Below are 22,402 nucleotides of genomic sequence, written 5' to 3'. Positions count from 1 at the left end.
TTTCTTTCTCTCTGATTGTCAGCCCAGACAAGGCTTCCAGGAATCCCCTCCTATCCTGAGCACCCCCAAACCCCCTGAGCTTTACCACAGACCCATGGACACTTCTTTTTCAGCAGGTACAAAGATGAGCCTGGATGTTTTTATAAGGAGTGGAGGAGAGTGTACTGTAAAAGTTTTCCTTTTGCCTGGTCACATGACTCAGGTCAAATCTCTCTGCTAGTTGGAACACATGAGGAAGTCTGGGAAGAAAGCAGGAAAGTCAGGAGGAGAGCAGAGATTTGGGGTCGTGGGAGTGGCTCAGCCCTTCCAAGGAGCACCAAACCTTAACAGACACCTTGTAGGTGGTCTTTCTTCTCTTTTAAAGCCCAGTAACTTTCAAACCTTTGCAGTAAGGAAAGAAGGAGCACATGGATGGAGAAGTTACCTAATGTTGCAATTAGCATTCGTAACACCTGCCAGCCTGATCATTAGAAAAGAATTTTAGACTGTAAAACGAACGGCTGTGATTTAAAATGGGGGAAAGTATGACTTCAGGTATTAACCCAGACATAGGAGGTTCTATAGCCAGGTGTGATGGAAACCAAGGAAGGGCTATTCTGGAAAAGAACAAGGGGGTTGTTGTTGAAAATATTTTTTAAAAACTTTACAGGTATGACTACAAATAGTAGAGGGCAGCATGGGCTAAAGTGGGTAAAGAAGGGGGATGATACCTACAGAGATCCAACAAAGGCCACGTCAAACCAGAAGGCCAGGCCGTGGATGAGGCCAGACTGCACCATCTGAAACACAAAGGGGATTTCTACTCTGCAAGGAAACAAAAAAGAAAGAAGAAACACTTGGAGTTATTCTTTTGTTAACATCAGTGGGAAGGAACATTCACAAAATATTTTGTTTGTCGCTTCAGCACTTCTGCTTTGGCAGCAAGCTTCTCAGCGTGATTAATGCTAGGGTGACAATGCACATTGGAGAATGTTGCTTCTTGACAAAATCTAGCAAGGACCACAGCACTGTGCTACAATGACCCAGAACGCCACCGGGCGAGTGTAGCTTCTGGAGCTGGGACTGACTACTGAAGAGGAGGGCGACTCAGGACACAGTTGACAACCATCCTTCAAGGAGCCAAAACATGGGCTGTGGCAGATCCCCTACACAGCTGTTCAAATGCAAGGGCTGTTCAGGCCTCTGAAAAAGGAAGTGGATCACAAGGAAACATCAAGCTCAGAAGGTCATTGTCATAGTTCATTTATTTTTTAGGGAGGCAATTTAACTTCCCACCAGCTATAGCAAAAATCACGCAGAAGCAGCTATGGAGTATGGCAAATGCAGAAGAAATGGAAATAGAAAGAATTTTGGAAAAGATCAAACAAAATCTAGATGCTGGACCTGCTTTAGCTGTGGAACCTTGAAAAGGCACTTAAATTCTCTCAACCTCAGTTTTTTCATTCGTTGAAGGGTGACAAAATCTCTCTCCTACTCCCTTCTCAAGGTTCTTGTGAATGTCAAATGAGAAAAAAATGTATATGAGAGTGCTTTGCAAACTTTAAAGTGTTTCACAATTAAAAGGTGATATTATGCGTCCATCATTGGGGCTGTATCACTCCAAAAAGACTTATTTTAGAAAGTGCTCTAGAGATTTTCAAAGTAGGCTGTATATTATCTGCATTTCTGGTGACCCCAAAGGCCTAATAACTTCTCCCACCCTGCAGCAGTCAGAGCATTTCTAGAGTTTTCCATTGTACTTGTCATATTGAATTTGTTGGTATCGCATTGTAATTATTTCCTCCCATTTTTTGGCACTCCCCTAAGTGGACTATGAACTAGCTCCTCAAGAGTAGACTTTAGAAAACTACTCTTTGTACCTGTGCACGCACCATAGGATGTCAATACACATGTGTTGAGTCAATGCACAAATGAGCAGACATCCCTGGAAAGCCAACACAGACTTTTCAAAAATCCCCTGGGACTCAGGAGGTAGCTGAGAGCAGCAAATGAAACCAATTGAAGTCAATTTTGACTGGACCTGTAGTAGTTATTAGAGTTGTTCCCACACGCCAGTTCACTTGCTCTGAGCATATAGTAGGATTGCATTTATCCACTCACTTGAGCTTAGGCACTGCCACATGATTTACTTTCACCAATTAAATGTGAACAGTAGTGAGTTGAGTCGTTTCCAGGCACAAGATTGTATTGCCAGTACATACTCTGCCATGTTCCTTCTTTTTATTCAGTAATCGGATCATTCCAGACAGAGACTGCCGCACCAGTTTGATTGCTGGGGTGAGTCATACTGTGCAGAGGTAACACTGGTGCCCAATGGGTAAATAGTGTAGGGGAGGAGGACACCTGACTTGTCATAAGCCATTGACGTTTCTTTTTGTTATTGCAGCGTGTTCTAGCCTACCCTGACTGATACAACATCCACTGTGCATTGTGATCTCAAGATAGATGACGGTTTGAGTTAGCTAGCTTCATCTTCCAAAGTCTGTCCCTTGCTTCATCAGTGGTCCAAGCACATTGTAACCTGGGTGGGTCTTAAATTTCTTACCTAGAAAAATACATGAATATTGATCTTCTCACGGAGAAAAGGGAAAAATACTAGTAAAATGTCATCCAAAGAGGAATCACAGCACCATCTGAGAAACGAGTCTTCATTGCAGAGTCTCTTCAAGTGGAGGGAAAGGGAAAACACTAACATTGATTGAGTGTCTTCTTTGAAAATAAGTCGACACCTGTAAAGTACTTAGCACAGTACGTAGTGTGTAGGACGCACTCAACAAGCTGTAGATCTTCTTGTTTTTATTTCAGGCACTGGCCTGGGTGAGCAGTTACAAAGCACGGACTCTGAAGCCTTCTGAACAGTTCAAATCCTAGCTCGCACAACACATTAATTCTGTGACCTTATGCAATTTACTGTTCTACTCTGCCTCATATTTTTCATCGGCAAAACAGGAACAACAATAGCACTATTTACATAGGGTTGTTGTAAGTATTAACTGAGTCATCATATAAAGGGCTCAGAACAGTGTCTGGCTATATAAGTACAACCTATTACTATTTAATTTTTCTCATTCAATTCTTAAAACCATCCTATGAAGGAAGCACAATTATCCTTATTTTGCAACAAATGAAACTAGGACTGATGTACCATTCCCATGTGTGACTCGCACCTAAAATCTCTTCCCTGTGTGAGCAGTAAAACGCTGCACTGAACTTTTAGGGACAGGAGAGGTGGAGAAGGGATTTAAAAATCCAGAGCAACATTGGCTGGCACAAACCTGTGGAGATCTGCCTCTTCTGCGTCCATAAAATTTACTGTGTACTTGACTGATCGAGCCATCAAAATCCTAACGTCAAATGTGTCCTTGGGAAAAGAACACAAAGATGTTATCTTTCTGTCAGCATAAATTGAACTCAAGCACGATTTCAGTCTAGCCTTCCTCCTGAAATTTGAAGTCAATAGGAGTTAGAATTTAGAAGGCATGAGCTTAATAAGAATAATATTAATAATAAAAGCGAACATTTATTTGGTGGTTACTATATGCCAACCACTAAGTGTTTTGTGCTTTACCAGGTTATATCAATTCTCTGGAGCAGGCATTTGGTGCCTTTTGACCATCCAGAATTTATGTCTTTTCCACATTCCCAGAAGTTCCATAGGAACTTAGTTCACCCTGAACTGAGTTCCATAGGAACTGAGTTCCAGGTGTGGCATGTGTTTCCAGGTTGGCCAATTAGAGCATTACTTTTCCCCCAGAAGACAGTGATTGGTTCACAGATGGGCACCTGACCCAAGGTAAGACAATCAGGCTCTATCTAAACTAATTCTAGGGCTTTTGCCCAAGCTATTAGGAAAAGGCAGCCTGTCTTGTGGGACTTAGAGTTGTAAGAATCTGAGCTTGGAGTTTCCATAGCCATCTTGCTACCACGAGGGGGAAATCTTGTCTTTTAACAGAGTTGAATCAGAGGAAATGGAGATATAAGTGATGAGGATAGAAAAATCAGACCTTGGTGACATTGTTTGAACTGCTACATCAGGTCCACGAAGAAAGCTCTAGCTCCAGGTTTTGCAATTTTTGAGGGCCAATAATTCAATTTTAGCTTAAGCCAGTTTGAGTCAGGTTTCCGTTTACTTACATCTGAAAACGTTTCAGATAATACAAACTTAAAGTTGTCCAAAGTCACACAGCTAGATGGGGCCCCAACTGAAACCCAAATCTGTTTGACAGCTAAGTTCCTGTTCTAAGCTATTTATTTACAATGCTTCCTTTTCAATTACACCTTAGGCCACTAGAAGCAAGGGGAGGATGTGAATTATTGAACACGTATGAGGGTTGAGTGTATGCATTGAGTGTATGCATGGATCTGAACAGCAGGAGAATTAGAAGTTACTATTGAAAGACAGTTCCCAAATCTCCTTGCTTTCAACAGTATCATTCTCTAAGAATTTTCTTTTCTTTTTTTTTTAATTAACAGATTTTTTTTTATTGGGGAATATTGGGGAACAGTGTGTTTCTCCAGGGCTCATCAGCTCCAAGTCATTGTCCTTCAGTCTAGTTGTGGAGGGCGCAGCTCAGCTCCAAGTCCATTTGCCATTTTCAATCTTTAGTTGCAGGGGGCACAGCCCACCATCCCATTCGGGAATTGAACCAGCAACCTTGTTGTTGAGAGCTCCTGCTCTAACCAACTGAGCCATCTGGCCACCCAGAGAATTTTCTTAACTGAGTAGGAGGTCAGAGCTGGAGGACTTGAACCCACAGTGCTCTTCTGTGATGGCTTAGCACACTGCCTGGCAGTACAGTGTATTTCAGGTTCATGAATGAGCGAATGCATCAACAGATAAACACACGGGGCGAAAGCCTGTAAGTGGGCACACTTACTACTATTGGCTGCCTGAAGTATTCATCCACTGCAGCACCCCGAAGACTGGACAGGTTGACCCCATAGAAGCACTGCTGGTACCTGAAATAATTACACAAAGAATCACCGTGCGTCTTGTCCCTCACCAGAGTCCCCAAGGCCAGTACAGGTGTAACGTGCCGCAGAGCTCCCGCCAGATCCCCTACGTTAGGCCTGGAGCGCGTATGAGAACATGTGAAGGGTGACTGGCCAATAGTGAGTGGTAGAGAAGGAAATTTTTTCTCAGAATCTGCAGAACTCTACTTGACCTGGGGTGGGGACAGAGAGAAGGGCGGAGGTAGTTGAGGCAAAGGAAAGTACTTGTGGGGAGGTCACTGAGAAAGATGTTTGGGGGCAGGAAGGCCTCTGGGCTCCCACACTTGACCTCACACACCAAGATGGCCAACTGCTTTAACACGCTGTCCAGGTCCCAACATGTAACTCCTGGGCCCTCTCATTATCCCCACCCAGAGCGTGACTTTAGATCTCCAAAGCCTGTGGACACTCCCATGGTTTTAGGAAGCAGATTTCCCTTTTCTGTTCTTCTGTAGCCACTGGCCTGCACTCTCATGATGGCATTGGCTGTCGTGGCTGACACACACCAGGCAGAGTGACAAGTGAGTGACGGCTGTGTCCAGTCTGCACTGGAGCAGGCCCGTCACAGTCCATTGTGCACATTCCTTTCCGATTCCATGACATCTGGCCCACAGAAATCGGCAAATGCTACAGATCATGTTTCCTTCCTTCAATGGAAAACATTCACCAGCACACCACTGGTTGTACAGCAGGTACTGTGTGGCCACCGGCCTCGGCTATTTAGGGAGGCAATCTAAGGTGTGGATTAAAAATAGATTTATTCAAACTCTACCACCGACTAGCTGTGTGCCTGGGCAAGTCACCTGAACTCTGTCTCAGTTTCCTTATTTCTAAAATGGGAATAATTATAAGCTCACTTTGTAGGATTATAGCAAAAGTTCAATGAATTAATATTAGAAAGCACTTTGCGCAGTGCTTGGCCTTTTGTTACAGCGATGTTTAAGTGTTGGCTGGCTATCGTTCTCTGAGCATTTAGGGACTAGGGCAGTGGTACCATGGGATGATTGGGGGAGACTCTTAAAAATTCAAATTCCCAGGCCCAACTCCAGAAAGGCCTGGGGGGCCTTATCACTGACGATAGAAGGCCTTTATCCTGACACTGAAAAGAGGCTTCCTTAATAAGGATGTGTGTGTTATACAGCCTGTGAAGCAGATGAGAATTCAATTCATCAGTTTCCATCCTCCCCCAACCCCATGACTGCCAACCTACAGGGAAGAGATAAAAACAAAACAAAAACAAAAAGAAAAAAACAAAACAGAACCAAAACAAAAAACACAAAACAAACATTAAAAAAAATTGTGGTGCAGTTAGATTTTGATGGAAGGTCCAGCGAAAGTAAGGCTTTAAATCAGGAGGCAAAGCCTCGGATACCTTCGTAAGAAGAACTAACAGTGTTAAGTCAACAGCCAGTCCTCAACCTCCAAGTAAAATGCAAGCCCCACTGAGCTACTTGCAGATCCCGAAGGGCTTGTCCCATGTCTCACCTCCGAGGCTTTCCTTGTTTTCCCTTCTACCTAGAATGCCCCCTTCCCTATTTTGCCCTATTAATTTCTACTCAATCTTTATGTGTCAGAACAAATATTTCCATTTAAAAATGTGAAACTTTGTATTACGATGAAATATTCAAGTTTTAGCCACTTAAAAGCAGAAGTATTTTCTTTTTCATTAGTGCATAGCACTTAGCATGAAGACTCACATATTGTTAGGACTGAAAATATCAATCAGCGTATATGTCTATCTCTTTATATTTATTTAATGAATGAATGGAGAACTTGGTGTCCTAAATGGCCCTATGTGTAGGCACAGGTGCCAATAAGGATAAAGGAGAAATGAAAAATCATTCCCCCAAGTTTCTCTGGCTTCATTACTTGTTTCCTAATCTTATCCAGAGCCAGAGCCAGGCTGGCCCACAGGTAAAGCCAAACAGTGCTGCATATCATTTTATAAACACATGTATTGAAAACAAACTCCTATAATCCTAGAAAATGCTTGGACACAGAACATTGCATGTTTTTTAAAAAATCGTTTCAGTATTTAGGAGAGTGGATGTGTTTTGGGGGAAATAAGTCATTATCACAAGTTTTTATTGGAGGGATGGAGAGAGAGGGAGAAAAAGAGAGACAGGAAAAGAGGGAGGGAGGGTCAGGCAGAAACACACAGAGAGAAACAGAATTTCCCAGAGAGCCTAAAAGGACCCAAACTTGTCCTTCCTTTAGAATCCCATGAAAAGCTTCTAGAAAGTGCTGATGCCTGGACTGTACCCCACCAGTTGTGAATTTATTTGATTTGGCGGGTGTAGCCCTAGTGCTTGTCTGTTTCCAAAGCTCAACAGGTGATTCGAATGTGTAGTCAGGGTTGAATATTACTAAGTTAGCTGTTCCAGAATTGTCGCCAAGTAGGTGAAAGAGAAAAGCCCAAGAACAAAGACAGCTCTCTACCTGGCAGTGGCTGAGGTGGAGAACGGCTCTCTGTTCTTTGCATACAACCATAGCTCTCCGAGGGGCCCAGTCTGTGCCATTCGCTTCATGTGTTCAGTGCCAATGAAAACCCAGCAGTCACGATCAGTGTGGTGCAAATGGGCACCGTTCCTGGGGCAGACGGAGAGCTGTGGGCAAAGAGCCCACTTCCTGGGCTTTAGAAACTTTCTGGCTGGACCATATTTCTAATTCTTAGAAATCTCAATCTCCCAAAATGTAACATAAAATAATTAAAGCAGATGGGAGCTGGCACCTCTCTGGGTCCCCTGTGATACACTGTGGAGGGATGGCTTGGGAAATGAATCTGCTGACTTGGAAGCTGGGATCAGTCGTATTGCTTGCATCCTGTGTGGGTTTGATTTTCCAAGTTAACTTGTGGCCCCTTTTGGAGCTCATAAGGTGGAGTCTATATGTGTTTCTTTTGTCCTGACCTCCAAATTTCAAGGGTACTCCTGTTCCCTCCCCACTCCTTTTCCACCATAATACGCACAACATCCGGAAAGTCCTGCAAATACAGTCCAGAAGGACACCCTCTTACTATTAACTATGCTGAAACACACCCAGAGTACAGAGGAGGAGACAACCCATTTACCACCCCATTAACTTTCTCCACCTTCTCCACGCAGAGCCTCGCTGGGGAAGCGTCCAGGAGAACCTCCCCTCTCTGGTCTCTTTTGTTCTCATTGTCTCTCCTCCAGTTCACCTTGGCCTTTTGTCCTTCCTCCTCCTCCCACACTTCTTCTCCCCACCAGTGTCCCGGATTTGTCTTCCAAGAAGAGGGGTGAAGCCTTGGGTTCTCCTGTAGAAGTTAGCACTGGTCTTCCCGATCCAACAGTGGAGGGCTTCTCTAATGCAAGCTCTCCTCTCTCTGGCTTATATGAACATACTCTCTCATAGCAGAACTCGGCCATTTTATTTTAATAAAAATCTTTGTTTCTTCATTCTAACAACAAACAACTACTCATCCCCATTAAAAGCTTCCCTCCTTCAGAAAGACCAAAAATAAAGAAAAGGAATGAAGAAGATAAGAGGGAAGGAAAACCCTATTTTGTTGTTTGACAACTGAACAACTTTCGGGTATCTTAATGTACTATGTTCTACCAGAACTAACAATCTAGGTATGCCGACCTGATGAAAGACATACTGTACAAGTTCTGACAATTAAGTTCACCAACTTGCTGCAATGATGTTGGTAACCTTGTTTGATATCAGAGGGATTATTCATTATGAATTTGTACCAACTAGACAAACAGTTAACCAAGTTTACTATCTGGAAGTGTTGAAAAAGCTGCGTGAAAAAGTTAGATGACCTAAACTTTTCGCCAACAATTCATGGCTCTTGCATCACGACAATGCAGCAGCTCACAGGGCACTGTCTGTGAGGGAGATTTTAGCCAGTAAACAAATAACTGTATTGGAACATCCTCGCTACTCACCTGATCTGGCCCCCAATGACTTCTTTCTTTAGCTGAAGATAAAGAAAATATTGAAAGGAAGATGTTTTGATGACATTCAGGACCTCAAGGGTAATCCAAGCACAGCTCTGATGGCCATTCCAGAAAAAGAGTTCCAAAATTGCTTTGAAGGGTGGACTAGGTGCTGGCATCAGTGCATAGCCTCCCAAGGGGAGTACTTCGAAGGTGACCACAGTGATATTCAGTAATGACGTATGTAGCATTTTTTATAGGATGAGTTCGCGAACTTAATTGTCCCACCTCGTATATAACCCTAAGATCTAGAAACCAAAAGCAAGGATCCAATAATGTCACCTAGTCACACACGGTGCTGAAAATGTAGCACAAGAGGGTGGCTGGAATGGTCTGGTGGGAGTAGCTGGCAGGAGGAGGATGCATGTCTAGGAACTAACTGTATCTTTATTTGATTTCTTATACATTCATTCCTTATGTATAGCAGGACTTGAGGCTTGGTTGTTTCTGACAATTTTCTGCATCAGCAGAATGGAGACATACCATTGTGAAAAGTGGTATTTGTAAAGATGCTCTGCTTATTATGTCCCTGGTTTTGCTGATTTAAACTCCAGCAAAGTAACGTGAGTTGTATTTTACATGTTCTATTGTGTATATACATTTTGCATTTGTAAAAACACAGTTTCCAGTATAAAGGAGAGGGGGAAGTGGGTGCACAGGTCTTTTTTTAAGAAAAAAAACAAGCTTCAGACTGTGCCTCTTTCATAGAAAGTAAGGGAAAGCCTGTGATTCTATAAAAGAATCCATGGACTACTCCTAGGCATGTCAGTGTGAATTGAGACATTACTGGTTTGCATAGGAATTGGATCTGTGGAAGCCTGTATTGAAAGGAAGAGTAGATCAGTCAACATAACTGTAGTAGACATCTTTTGTTTGTTCTACCAGCAAATAGTTGCTCGTCTTCTGGTAACAGTACCGCATCTTTCTCTGGGAGGCACCTCTTTCCCACTCTCAATTCTTGTGGTTTGGATGGTCTTGACTCCGCCTTCAGCTCTAAAGTGTGGCATGTGGCTCAGCTGCAGCCAATCAGAGCATCTTACCTCCCCGGCCTTGGCAACGCACCTAGGTTTAAACATCTGACTCAATGAGAGTGAAGACTTTTATCAAACTGCTGCAAAGGAGAAGTGGACACAGACCTATGAGTCTATGAATCTGGATTTGCTGGAAACCACACTGCTGCCATGAGAAAACAGCCTATCCTAGAATGGAGCTGATCTGAAGCACTAAGAGAGACCCAGACCCAATGACAGTATCTGTGCCCAGACTCCATTTGTGCCTGAGAAACTGACTTTGCTCTTGGGCTTTTCAGATATGTTAACTCAGAAATATTCTTTTTCATAAGCCATTTTTTCATTGGGCGTTTGGTCACTTAAAACCAAGAGTCTTAACTAAATAGTTAATAAGAGCCTGCCTGTGTATGTGTTATAAACATAATTCTGATGAATAGTTTTGCCTAATTCAGTAGAGTCCTAATTCTGTGAGTACTGAATTTAATTGTGTTAGCAATTAGAACCAGGCCAGGGCACGGTGAGCTGGGTGTCTGCTGGCCTTGGCAATTCTGTGTGGAAATGGACAGCTCTGATGCCTGAGTACCCAGAAACTGCAGTACTACATCCCTGACCACACAGGCCTGGATGGGTATGGATGGGCCCAGCGGCAGAATATTATAGAAGAGCTATGAGGTTGACATAACCTACATAAAAAAATGGATAGAGAAATTGAGGCTTATTTCTATGAGCAAATGCCAGATGAGTTCAAGAGCTGCAGATATAAACAGAGGAAATATCAAGAAGAAATACTGGGTAGTTAAAAGGAAATTACAGTCCCAGGAATCACTGAAATACAATGAAACACGGACAGTGGCCTGTGAAAATCCAAACATAATTGCACTGGTCATGGTAGTATTCCTGCAAAAGTTCTTTCTCTGTGATACTCTGTGCATATACTTAGCTTCTTACAAAAATTTGGTTGTATTACATAATTTGAAATGTTCTTATTTGATCCAAAGTATTTCTATAAACCAGTGACTATCAGGGCCCAATATATTTTTGGGAAAGACAAGAGGCCTAAACTCTACCTATGCCCAAAGAAAATCTAGTAGAAATTTCAGTTTGGGGGGAGTTAGCCTAGGAACAAACCATTCATTATCTTCTCGGTAGAATTTAGCATCTTGTCCATTCAGCTGAATGGATTTCCTTAAAAACAATGTGGTTCTCAGCAGTACCATGGTCAACAGGGCATTTAGCACACTCAGAGTAGACAGGTGTGAGAAAGGAGCTCTCTGCTTATGGCAGAATTCTGCTCACATTTCTCTTCCCTTGTCCTTTGCAAGCACGGCTTCTGATTTCTGTCAAGAATAACTGACTACAGGCCATTCACCAATGGCATCCCTCGTGTCACTCAATTGGCTCTGCCCTTGATGAAAGCATACCATCCACTCATAATACTCTGAAAAAGAAACTTGTTCCTTTTCTTTTGGCTCCTTAAGTGGTAAATCACCTTTTAAGTGTCAGATCGGCTCAGTCTTACTTGTCTCTGGAATCCTTGGCCACGTGTTCTGGCCCCGCTATGTCAAGGTGTGAGTTCATCTGACTCCACATGAGGACAACCCAACAGTGCTTCACTTCAGGCCTGCATTGGGTGTCCCTCCCCTTCTGCCCCAGGGCGTCCCTGCTGACTCTGGACCGTAAGGGGCCAGGAGACCCACTGGTGCCCATGCACACACAGCCCAGGACTGCAGGCTGGTTAGTGTTGAAGGGTGAATAGTTGACTAATGGGGAGGTAAGAGCCAGTGGATAAATTCACTTCTCCCTCTCCCTCTGTATAAACTCTCCTAAAATATAATTGATTCATCCTCTTAAAGATGGTCCTGAGGGATCAAGCAATCTTTTGGTGTTCAATTCCACGTGGTGGTCAGCTCAGTAACGCACTTTCGCATTTGCTCTCCCTTCTTCTCTGCTTCACTCTTATTTCTCCTCATTCTTGTTTCACTGGGACTACATTCTTCAATAAAGCTGTGTATGAGTAAGCTTTGTCTAAGACCTTGATTCCTGGGGAACTCACGCTAAGACAATCAGTATCAGGTGTGGCCCTAAAAACGTAGATCCTCAAGATGGAATCACTCATCAGCTTGATGACAATAGAGTTCTCATTGTAGTGGGGGGTGGTAACCCTTGGTATGTGGCTTCATCACAATTACTAAGGGTCTCACTGGTGGTTAATCAGGAGGTAGTAAACGTAGAAGGTGAAGCATTGGGCTGTATGGTGACGGTGTGCTTGATGTTTTGGGGTGACAATAATCATATGGATTGGGGAGCAGGCAAGCCTCTGTTAACAGCATTGGGAGCACTGCAAAAAGAAAATTATATTCTCAGGGCAGCCAACTCCCAACTTAAGACATATTGGGAACCCAGAGGGGCTTCCTTAGCAGGATTTAAGGGAATTCCTATCTCCTTGGTACTTCCAGGCCTGCTGTGCTAAAAATCAGGTACAGAATTTGACAAGCTACATTCCTGAAACCAGAATTCCCCCCTCCCCCCAGTTGCCCACCCCACCAAAGAAAACCCACCAAGATAGTAAAACACTAACAGTAGAAGAGCTGCAAAGGAGATTGGACGTGCAACCTTGACAGGTCTTATGCATCACAGTTGGCGCTCTGACAGGGAAAGAGCAGCACTCAGACTTGGGACTGGGGTAGTTGACTGGACAAAGCAGAGAATCCTGAATACACCTTCCCAACTCCCCTGAATCCTTCAGGCCAGCAGAAGCAGAATTCTCTTCTGTGTTGCCAGTGGAGAGCAGCTGCCCTTTGCCTAAAGACTGCACAACGTCTCCTGAAGCCCATGCCTTGCAAGATAATTACTTCCTCTCAAGGTCTGCCTCCAGGCTAATGATCCCTCACTGCTGTCAGGCTGATCACTCCAGCACATCCTGAGCAGTAAGTACAACTGCTATTCCAGGAGGACATAACTTCTATACCTAAGAAACGGCAGAAAGAAGTTGGTTAAGATTTTCTGCTAAGAACCAGGGAAATACGTATGAGAGTGGATTTTACAGGCGTTAGACGATAAGAACGTCAGTCAGGATTGGGCACAATTAATTGACAGGGAGTGCACACAGGATTCAATGCTCTAGCAAGACACCAGTCCTAAGAGTCTCCTAATGTCACTTTGAAGCTTGGTTATCATGAGGGCCTGAGGTAGAGATTCCAGAACTCCTGCAGCATAGTATTGAGGAAAGGTCAGAAGGCTCAGAGAGGTGGCAACGCTAGATGGATTTCCTATGGAAGGTGTAAGAACAGTCCACTCCGCTACGTTCTCAGACAAAACCCAGGAAACCTTCCTTTCATAAATGTCACAGGGAATGAACCAGTGAGAGAACAGTGGCATTTCTGAGATGTTTGGGTGACTGTCCTCAGTAGATCGATGATAGGTAGGTGACGTTGCCATTAAGTTGTGCTCCTGATGACCACAGTTCGGGTGGGATTTCAGAATGTTGAAAGCAAGAAAGCGGTAATTAACTGCATAGACAAGAATTACATTATTACTGCGTCAGACAACAAGGTTAGAGTAGTAACAAGGGTACCCTGACCCACAGGGATCCGTGATGGCTGCTAATAGACCCCAGGGTAGCAGAAAGGTGAGACAGATACTGTCCCTAGAATGGTACTCAATTTGTATAACAACAACAACAACAACAACAACATCTTGCTAGCTGGTGAGCAGGATGATAGCAACAGTTACAATGGAAAGAGTGAGCCCCTCACCCAATTTCCAGATGTAATTTCCAGATCTGAATCGTGGATGCAGAGGCCACTGGTCCACGACTGAAGTGGAGGCCCAGTCCCTTGAAGGGCTGCAGAGGCATCGCAAACCTCTATGGTAAATGCTCCCCAATCCTTCTCCAGAGGGACCTGGCTTTCTGGGACAAAGTAACTACGTTAGAGAAAGAAGACTACCTGGATTTTTAAAGGAATTTTAGATAAGAAGGCTGAATTGATAATGATACTAGGGAATTCAGAATGCCTCTGGTTAGTAAGGGCTCCTGGGGGACAGCAGCAAACGAAGGTTTGGACCAAGTCCCTAACACTGGGGTTCCAAGGGGTTCACCCCCACCCTGTGGTTATTTCCCCAGTTCCTGATGTACAATTCGGACGACATATTCAGCATGTGGCAGGACCCTCACGCTGCCCTGTGACGAAAGGGCTATTGTGGGAGCAAAGCACAAAGAGAGGGCCCATCGCTGAAACTGAAACTCCCCCATCCCCAGGTCAACAACATCGTTCTCTTTACTTGTAAATAAGGAAATCGAGTCTCAGAGAGATTCAGTTAACTTGCCTCTAGAGTCTGATTCATCCAGCTTTCAACTACTGCCTGTTTGCCTATGCCTTTATGTTCTGGAACTATAACATATGCAATAAGGTAAACGAGCTTCATTTTCAACTTCTTGAGGATACTTGGTTATTCCTCTTAGTTGATTCTCTGGATATATATTCTTTTATATGAACACACATTTAAAATTGTATTGAAAGGCATTGGTTTAAAACCCCTGCACCAGCTATTTTCAATACTGCCAGCAGTACCCATCACACAAAGAAGTTTTGCAGCTCTGAATAATGATTCTTCATGACTGAGCTTTACTCTCAGGAGATACTTTTCAGAATCTTAATTAATAAGGGCCCAGAAATCTTAATCAAGTTAAGAAAAGGAAATTATTAATGTTGTAAGTGGCTGCTGCTAACATCACAATGTAGTAATCCTGTCTACTGAGAGAGAACTCCTTCATTGGCTATTTAGAAAGTTTAAGTTATATGCTTACCACACACTTAAACTAAAATGAACTTTAGAGTTAAATGTAAATTTTCAAATGTTACACAGAAGAAATGAGACATGAGAGAAGTAGAAGGAAGTTAATACCAGACTTAGGATGGGGAAGCCCTTTTCCAAATAAAGGGGAAAAAAAAGAAACTATGAAATAAAATATTGATAGATTTAGTTACATTAAAAAAAAATTTCACTTCTTTTGTGGTGAAAAACAACACGAAGAAGATTACAAATGGGAAATTCTGAAGAAAATATAAGTCTTAATATCCTTTATAAAAAATTCTTATAATTCAATGTATTTATCTTCCAGTTAACAAAAATGTATCAAGCAACTATTATTAGTTAGGTTAGATGATGGGGACAAAACAGCCAATCAATGGAACTTGTAGTCTCATGGGCGAGACAGAAGATAAATAAAATAAGTAAAGTCACATAATATGGCTGATGACAGTAAGTGCTATAGAGGAAAACGAGGTGAGAAGTGGGATAAGCGTTTCCAGGAAGGAAGAGATGACAATTTTTAACTGATGGATGGCCTCCCTGGGAAGATGAATGTGAGCTAAGATCTGAAGTAGGTGTGAGCGAGCCACAGGGCCATCTCGTGTTTCAGGCAGAGGGAATGGCAGTGAGGTGGGAGAAAGCTTGTATGTTCAAGAGGGGGCCAGGAGACCAGCCTTTCAGGCCAGCATGGAGAGTTAAGAGAGCAAGCAACAGGAGACGTCAGAGGCGTAGCAGGTAGAACCAGACGATGTAGTCTTGCTACCCATTGCGAGAACGTTGGCTTTTACTATGCAGTTGAGGGGAAGCCACTGGAGGGTTCTGAGCTGAAGAATACGGTTTGAATTATGTATTAGCGAGAACATTTCAGTTGTTGTTTAAAACAGGAAATGAGTTGACAGTCTATTGCAAGACGGTCGTAGAACAGTGCTTTTTGTTTTGCTTGTTTCTTTTCTGTTTTGCAGGGATGGGCAGGACGCTGGTGGTGAAGAGGCAGCTGGTCTTTGGATATGTTAAATTTAATATGCCTGACAGACATCCAAGTAGGTTTGTGAACAGCCAGATGTACACACAAAGTCTATGGTTCAGGGAAGAGGTCTGGGCTGGGGCTCTAACTTATGAGGGTTGTCAGCCTAAAGATAGTATTGACAGTCAGGAGACAGAATGAGATCAGTAGCAAGTGAGTATAGACAGAAAGAGGAAGGCATCTAAGAACTAAGCTGGATTCAATCCAACGCTGAAGATTTGGGTCAGGAGGAGGAGTCAACAAAGGAGACTGAGAAGTCGGGGCCGGGAGGAAGGAGGACAATGCGATTTAGGCTCCAGAAGTGAAGGGCCTGTGGTGCCAAGCGTTGTTGCTAGGAAAGTCAGGTGAGGACTGATACCTGGTTCTATCTGATGTTCTTATTTATGTAGCCTGTTAGCTGTCCCTCAGTCTCTCAGCTCACTCCTTTAGAATACACCCAAAGTCGGTTTTTTGCATCTCCTTCCCTCTCAGCCAGCATTTCTACTTCTTTGCCTCTCTAACAAAAACCATGCAAGCTTTCACCACCTATTCCCTGGATCAATGCAACAAAAGGCCCACACGCTCATAGTCGTGCAGAACCCACTTTAGAAAGGCAGGGGAATTAGAAGGAAAGCAAAGGCTGGGAATTTTCATCACTATATATTTGAAAAAATATTTCTGTGCTTATTGACTAGAAATAAAACCATTCAAATGAACCAGCTATCAAAGAAATGCAGATTAAAAATAAACTGTCTACTATTTTTTTGCAAATCAAATTAGCATTGAAAAAAAAAAATCCCGTATGGGCAAGACTCAGCAGACATTCTCATGTACTACTAGTGAAAGTGTTAATTGGTAAAACTTTTCCACAGGGCAATTTGGCAATATATAAGAACAATTTTTTTTAAAGTTCCTTCTTCACACCTTTTGGTCCAGTGATTCTGCTTCTAGCAATTTATTATAAGGGAATAATCAGAATGCACACCAAGATTTCTATAATAGGGTACTTACTTTAGCACTGTTTCTTATAAAATTTAGGATACAGAATTCTATAAAGTTCTATGTTCTCACAGAATATAGAAACAACACCTTAGTGTTAATTCTTGTATAATTCACAGGACTAAAGCAGTAATTAAAATAATTTAACACCTAGCATTGGAGCACGAGTCAATAAATTATGACAGAGCCACAAAAGAAATACTCTGGAGCAAAAGAATATCTAAAAGATATGAGAAAATATCAATAAGGTATTTTCAAAGTAAAAAAAATAAAGAAAAAAGCTATTAAATGGCATTTATGGTATGATTCTAATTTTGTAAAGAACAAGAACAGAAAAATTGGAAATGTACTAACTAAAATCTCAATAGAAATTATTTCTGTACATGCTTGAGATTATTGGAGTTGTTACTCATTTAGAAATATTTACTGAGGGCCTGCCTTGCAGCAGGCACTGTTCTGGGTGCTTGGGAGACATCAGTGAAAACGAATAGAATTCTGGCCTTGCAGTGCATACATTCTATCAGGAGGGATACAGAAAAGAAACAATAATAAAGAAATAAATTATATATCTTTTCGAAAGTGATAAGTGCTAGAGGAAAAAAAAAAACAACACAGAGCAGAAAAAGTGGGATTGGGAGTGGTATGGTTGCCATTTTAAACAGGGTGGTCAAGGTAGGTGTTAATGAGAATGTGGCATTTAACAAAGATGTCATGGAGGTGAAGGAAGTGGCCATGTGAATATTGAGGGAAAAGCATTCCAGATACCGTGTTTCCCCAAAAATAAGACCTAACCAGAAAATAAGCCCCAGCATGATTTCTCAGGATGGCATCCCCTGAACAGAAGCCCTAATGCATCTTTTGGAGCAAACCTTAATACAAGACCTGGTCTTATTTTCGGGGAAACACGGTAGAACGATTGGCAAATGCAAAGGCCCTATGGTGGAAGCACGTCTGATAGGTCTGAGGATCAGCAAGAAAGACTGTCTTCTGGCTGGAGCTGATTGAACATGGTAGTAGGAAATGAGGAGCCAGACTGGGTAGAACCCACTGGAAGGTTCTGGGCATGTTGGGAATAGATGGGTTAAGAAGCTATTGCAATAATCAAGATGAACTGACAGTGTTGGGATGAAGGGAGAACAGGGAATATACTGAGAATTGGTCAGATTCTGGATATATTTTGAAAGTAGGACCAACATGTCTTAATGATTTACACATGGGGTACAAAAAGGGAGGCCGCCAATGTTTTGGGCCCGACGAATGCGAGGAGAAAGCTGTCAGCAACTGAGGTGGAAAGGTCATGAGTAGAGCAGGTTTGGGATGGGACAACGGAGATCAGGAGTTGAGTTTTGGACATGACAAGTGTCTCCATGAGGAGATGTCCAGGAGGCAGTTGGCTATGGCAAAATATGGAGTTCGCAGAAACTGTGAACTGCGGACAAAGAGGTCCAAAGACTGTGTCCTGAGGCACTCCAACAGCAAGGGGTTAAGGAGACAAGTAACAATGAGAGGAAGGCTGGTTGATAAAGTGACCAGTAAGGCAGGAGAAAAATCGAAAGAATGTGGGGCCAAAAAGTGTTTCAAATTCTGCTCAAATGCCGGTAGGTTAAATAAGTTGACAAGTGAGAATTGATTACTGGGTTTAGCAATGGGGCAGTCAGGGCACCGGTCACCTTAGTAAGAGGGTTTTGGTAGAATATCTTGAGAGAAGATGAAGAGGGGAAGTTGGAGACGGCTGAGTAGACAACCCTTTTGAGGAATTTTGTTGCAAAGGGACTTAGAGATAAGAGTAGTAGCTGAGTGAGGAAGTGAGATATTAGAAAGTTTGTTCATTTTTCTTTTTAGATGGAATAAATAGGAGCATGTTTGTATGCTGATGGGGAGCCTAGCCAGGCCACTGAGATCACTAATATTCTCAAGGTAGTAAGATGGCAGCAGATAGTACAGTTGGAAGGTCATATAAGGAACGACTGAACAACCAACCTCCCCAACTATACTGGTCTACTCTGCTATCTGCATTCCTAACTCTCCGACTTCTCCACTGACTCAGAAGGTCACATTTAAAATATAAACATTTACAGTTAACATGACTTTATAGAACAATAATCATAATTAAGGTCTCCCCCATCTCATTGACCCCCACGCACCAAAAGCCCACTCACCCCATTGGAAAGTGTGTTGCGTGAAGTTTCAGAATTACAGATTGAGTACAGAAGCCATGAAATACTATAAATCTGTGGTACAAAAGCCAGTTTTGCGAGAAGAAAAGATTGGGGAAAAGAAAAATCTTAGCCCTTTGACCCCACTCCATATAGAGTTTTGTAACCCAGGAAACCAAAGCACATCCTATTTGCTGCCTCTTCACCAAGGGATAGAATTACAAGGAGAAAACCCAGGAAATCAACTCTGCACACCTCACCCAGAACTCAAGGCTTAAATTTTAGCATCCATCCTCATCCATCTGCCAGAACATACCTCTGCTCCTTCTATACATCTAACATTCCCACTCAGATGATATCTGTTCTTTCTCCCTCCCATGGGTCCAGTATCATCATTCTCCTTCCCTCCTTCTCCTCATAAAAACCAGGACTCAGAAAAGAATGCCAGAAGGAATGGTGGTTTAGACCCGGCAGGGGTTTTGTGTTAGTTCTCATTTTACAAATGAAGAAACCAAGTCTCAGAAGGTAACGTGAACTGCCCAAAAGCCAACAGGCAATTAGTAAGAAAACTCCAAAAAGAACAAAATAAATTGATCAACTCATTTACATCGAGGTGTATTGATTGGTATGTTCTCTGACAAAAGCACGTTCTGACAGAAGCCATAGTCCTGAGCCAAAGGAATGGGTGCTGAAAAGTGGGGAGGGAGATCCAACAGGCAGGGCAAGCTGTTGTAATTTTAGCATCAGGCTAGTCTTTTGGGTGTTTGATATTGCATAAGCAATTCTGATTTGTCTATTCCAGTTCTCAAGGGGGAATGATTTTGCCCCCAAGGGGAGATGTGGCAATGTTTGGAGATATTTTGGTTGTCACAACTGGGTAGAAGGTGCTATTGGTATCGAGTAGGTACAGACCAGGCATGCTGTTAAACATCCTATAGTGCAGAGGACAGCCCTCGCCCCAAATACGTGACCCAAAGGTCAATCATTTTAGAAACTCTGGTTTACACTGAAGGAAAAGGAAGGGAAGACAGAACATTACCAGAAGTTGGCTCTGGAGTAGTGTTCCACGTAGAGCTGCTCATCAGAAAAGGGGGCCAAGTGGATGTCGCTGAATGTCGGGAACATCATTCCTAATGAGCAAAAGACAACAGACCCACAAGTTGACTCCTACTGCCTTCTGATTGAAGGGTCCACTTACCTGTCACTTGACCAATTCCATTCTTTCATTTATTTCTTTTCTTACACAATAGGCTAAAATATAATTTTGCCTCAAAGCAAGGATAAGAAAATGAGAAGATCAGAGGGGATATACAAAAAAAAAAAAAAAAAAAAAATACCAAAGCCAAGTTCCAAAGCTGTGTAATGATAAAAGCTTGTAGAGTCCTAGGTGAAGCATCTAACCTGGCATATTTACCTCCTCGGCTATTTTTTCTTTTCTGTTTGTCCGGTGCTTGGAATTCTGGGTACTTAACTCTAGTTTTTCCCTCTTTATTGTAAAAACAACTTAGCTTTGAAACTGATCAACATTCCATCATTCTATCACATTACTTTCCTCCTCAGACGCTGTCCGGGTATAATCATATTGACCATCTTTGTCAGTGCTGTTAGAATCTATGCTTATATGCAGGCTCACCATCCTCCATGCTGGGACGCCAGTACTTGTGTTTGGTTCCCGACCTCCCCAGGGAAAAGGCAGATTCTTTGGTGGGCGAACCAACACCTAGACTAGCATGCCTGCGTAGGTATACCTGGTGATCAGCATTACTATTCCTGTCATTTTAGGTAGACTCTTTTTCTTTTTCAGAGTCATTTATTAAACTGCACATGAAAGATGAATTATCAACCCAATTTCAGAATGAGGATCACCTAAGAAATGTGAGATGCTGTCAAAAAAAAATAATATCTAAAATTTCTTGATTTTGTTAACTCTGCCATGAACTTTTTTATGGGCTTTCTATGTATTAATTTATTTAATCCTCATGACAATATAAAGTGGCTTCTATTTTTATATCCATTTTATAAATGAGAAAACTAAGGAACAGGGACATTTAAGTGGCTCAGCTGCAATCTCCGAGCTAATAAGTGGAAGGGCAAAATCCAGGGGTGCAATCGCATCAGACAGTCAAGGGCCCCACACTTTAACTCAATGTCTGTTAAAGCAGAACCGATTGTTTTATTTAGGGTATTTTCCAAGGTAGTCAGAGAAAAAGCATGATTGTAACATCATTCATGTCATGATCTAAATCTTATGTGTTGCTGTCAAAACAATAATGACTGCTGGTTGGTTTTTCAATTTCAAGATAGAAAGATATGAAATAACCTTAAAAAAGTAATATGTGTCATTACTTTTATAAGCTTGGGAAGCTTCAGAGGAGAATGTTCTGAGCTCAAGCCTAATAAAAATCCCACAGATATGGAGGAGAGGAAATCATCAAAGGTGACATGTAAGAAAAATTCCAAGAGTTGAAGAAAAAGAATATTCTGATTTAACATACTCACTACACGTCTAGCACAAGAATTTAAAAGTTTCACACTCAGAAGACTAGAAATAAAGACAAGATACTGAAAGTGTCCACAGGGAAAAACTGTCACTTTAAAGGCTCAGAAGTCAGAATGGCATGGGACTTCTCAATAACAATGTTGGAAACCAGAAACCAGAGAAAGATGACTTGATCTTGAGAGTATGATGTTAAGCGAAATAAGTCAGACAGAAAAAGCAGAGAACCATATGATTTCACTGATATGTGGTCTATAAAACTGAAAACAACCAAAGAACAAGAAAAACAAATGAAGAAACAAAACTCATAGACATAGACAATAATTTAGTGGTTACCAGAGGGTAAGGGAGGTGGGGGTAGGAGATGAGGGTAAAAGAGATCAAATATATGGTGATGGAAAGAGAACTGACTCTGGGTGATGAACACACAATGTGATCTATAGATGATGTAATACAGGATTGTACACCTGAAATCTATGTAACTTTGCTTACAGTTGTCACCCCAATCAATTTGAATTAAAAAAAATTACTGAGTATAAACTGTTTCCAAGTTAAAATTCTCTACCTAGCAATATGGCAATGCACAGACTCAATAAAAAGTAACTTCTCAAGCACCCATTCTCCAGACCTGTTAGAGAATATTCTTTGCTAAAATGATGGTTTAAACCAAAAAAAGAGGAAGACACAAGAATGATGAGGGGAAGTCAAAGAATGGTAGTGATGCGGTAGCTTGGAAACCAAGCAGTTCATGAGTGGTCGAGGACAGAGGGATGACAGGAAGAAGGCTTCCACACAATAAATGCTGACAGGATCTGTCAGACCTGTTGGAGCATGGACAAAATTAGTCACGGCTATACAGAAAACTAAGCTAATGAAAAAACAAGGCAATTGACTCCAAGGAAAGCAAAAGATTGCATGAGAAAATACATAATCATATGCACCTACTATATCACCTGATTCAGCACTTA

General features: G+C 42.2%; 1 protein-coding gene across 1 annotated transcript in view; it reads right to left on the bottom strand.

Moving 5' to 3' along the window:
- Positions 1-22,402, bottom strand: part of LOC117031516 (histone-arginine methyltransferase CARM1-like) — a 223,458-nt gene that overhangs the window by 15,721 nt on the left and 185,335 nt on the right. Inside the window, exons 7-10 of the mRNA XM_033122012.1 lie at positions 19,977-20,067; positions 4,878-4,959; positions 3,276-3,361; positions 715-804 (exon numbers count right to left, since the gene is read on the bottom strand). Coding sequence (XP_032977903.1) covers positions 715-804; positions 3,276-3,361; positions 4,878-4,959; positions 19,977-20,067 — 349 coding nt within the window. The remainder of the gene's footprint in view (positions 1-714; positions 805-3,275; positions 3,362-4,877; positions 4,960-19,976; positions 20,068-22,402) is intronic.

This window comes from Rhinolophus ferrumequinum, chromosome 12, assembly GCF_004115265.2.
Source record: "Rhinolophus ferrumequinum isolate MPI-CBG mRhiFer1 chromosome 12, mRhiFer1_v1.p, whole genome shotgun sequence".
Classification (NCBI taxonomy): Eukaryota; Metazoa; Chordata; class Mammalia; order Chiroptera; family Rhinolophidae; genus Rhinolophus; species Rhinolophus ferrumequinum.
Note: the sequence above shows the minus strand (reverse complement) of the source record. Positions and strands in the feature narration are given on the sequence as shown.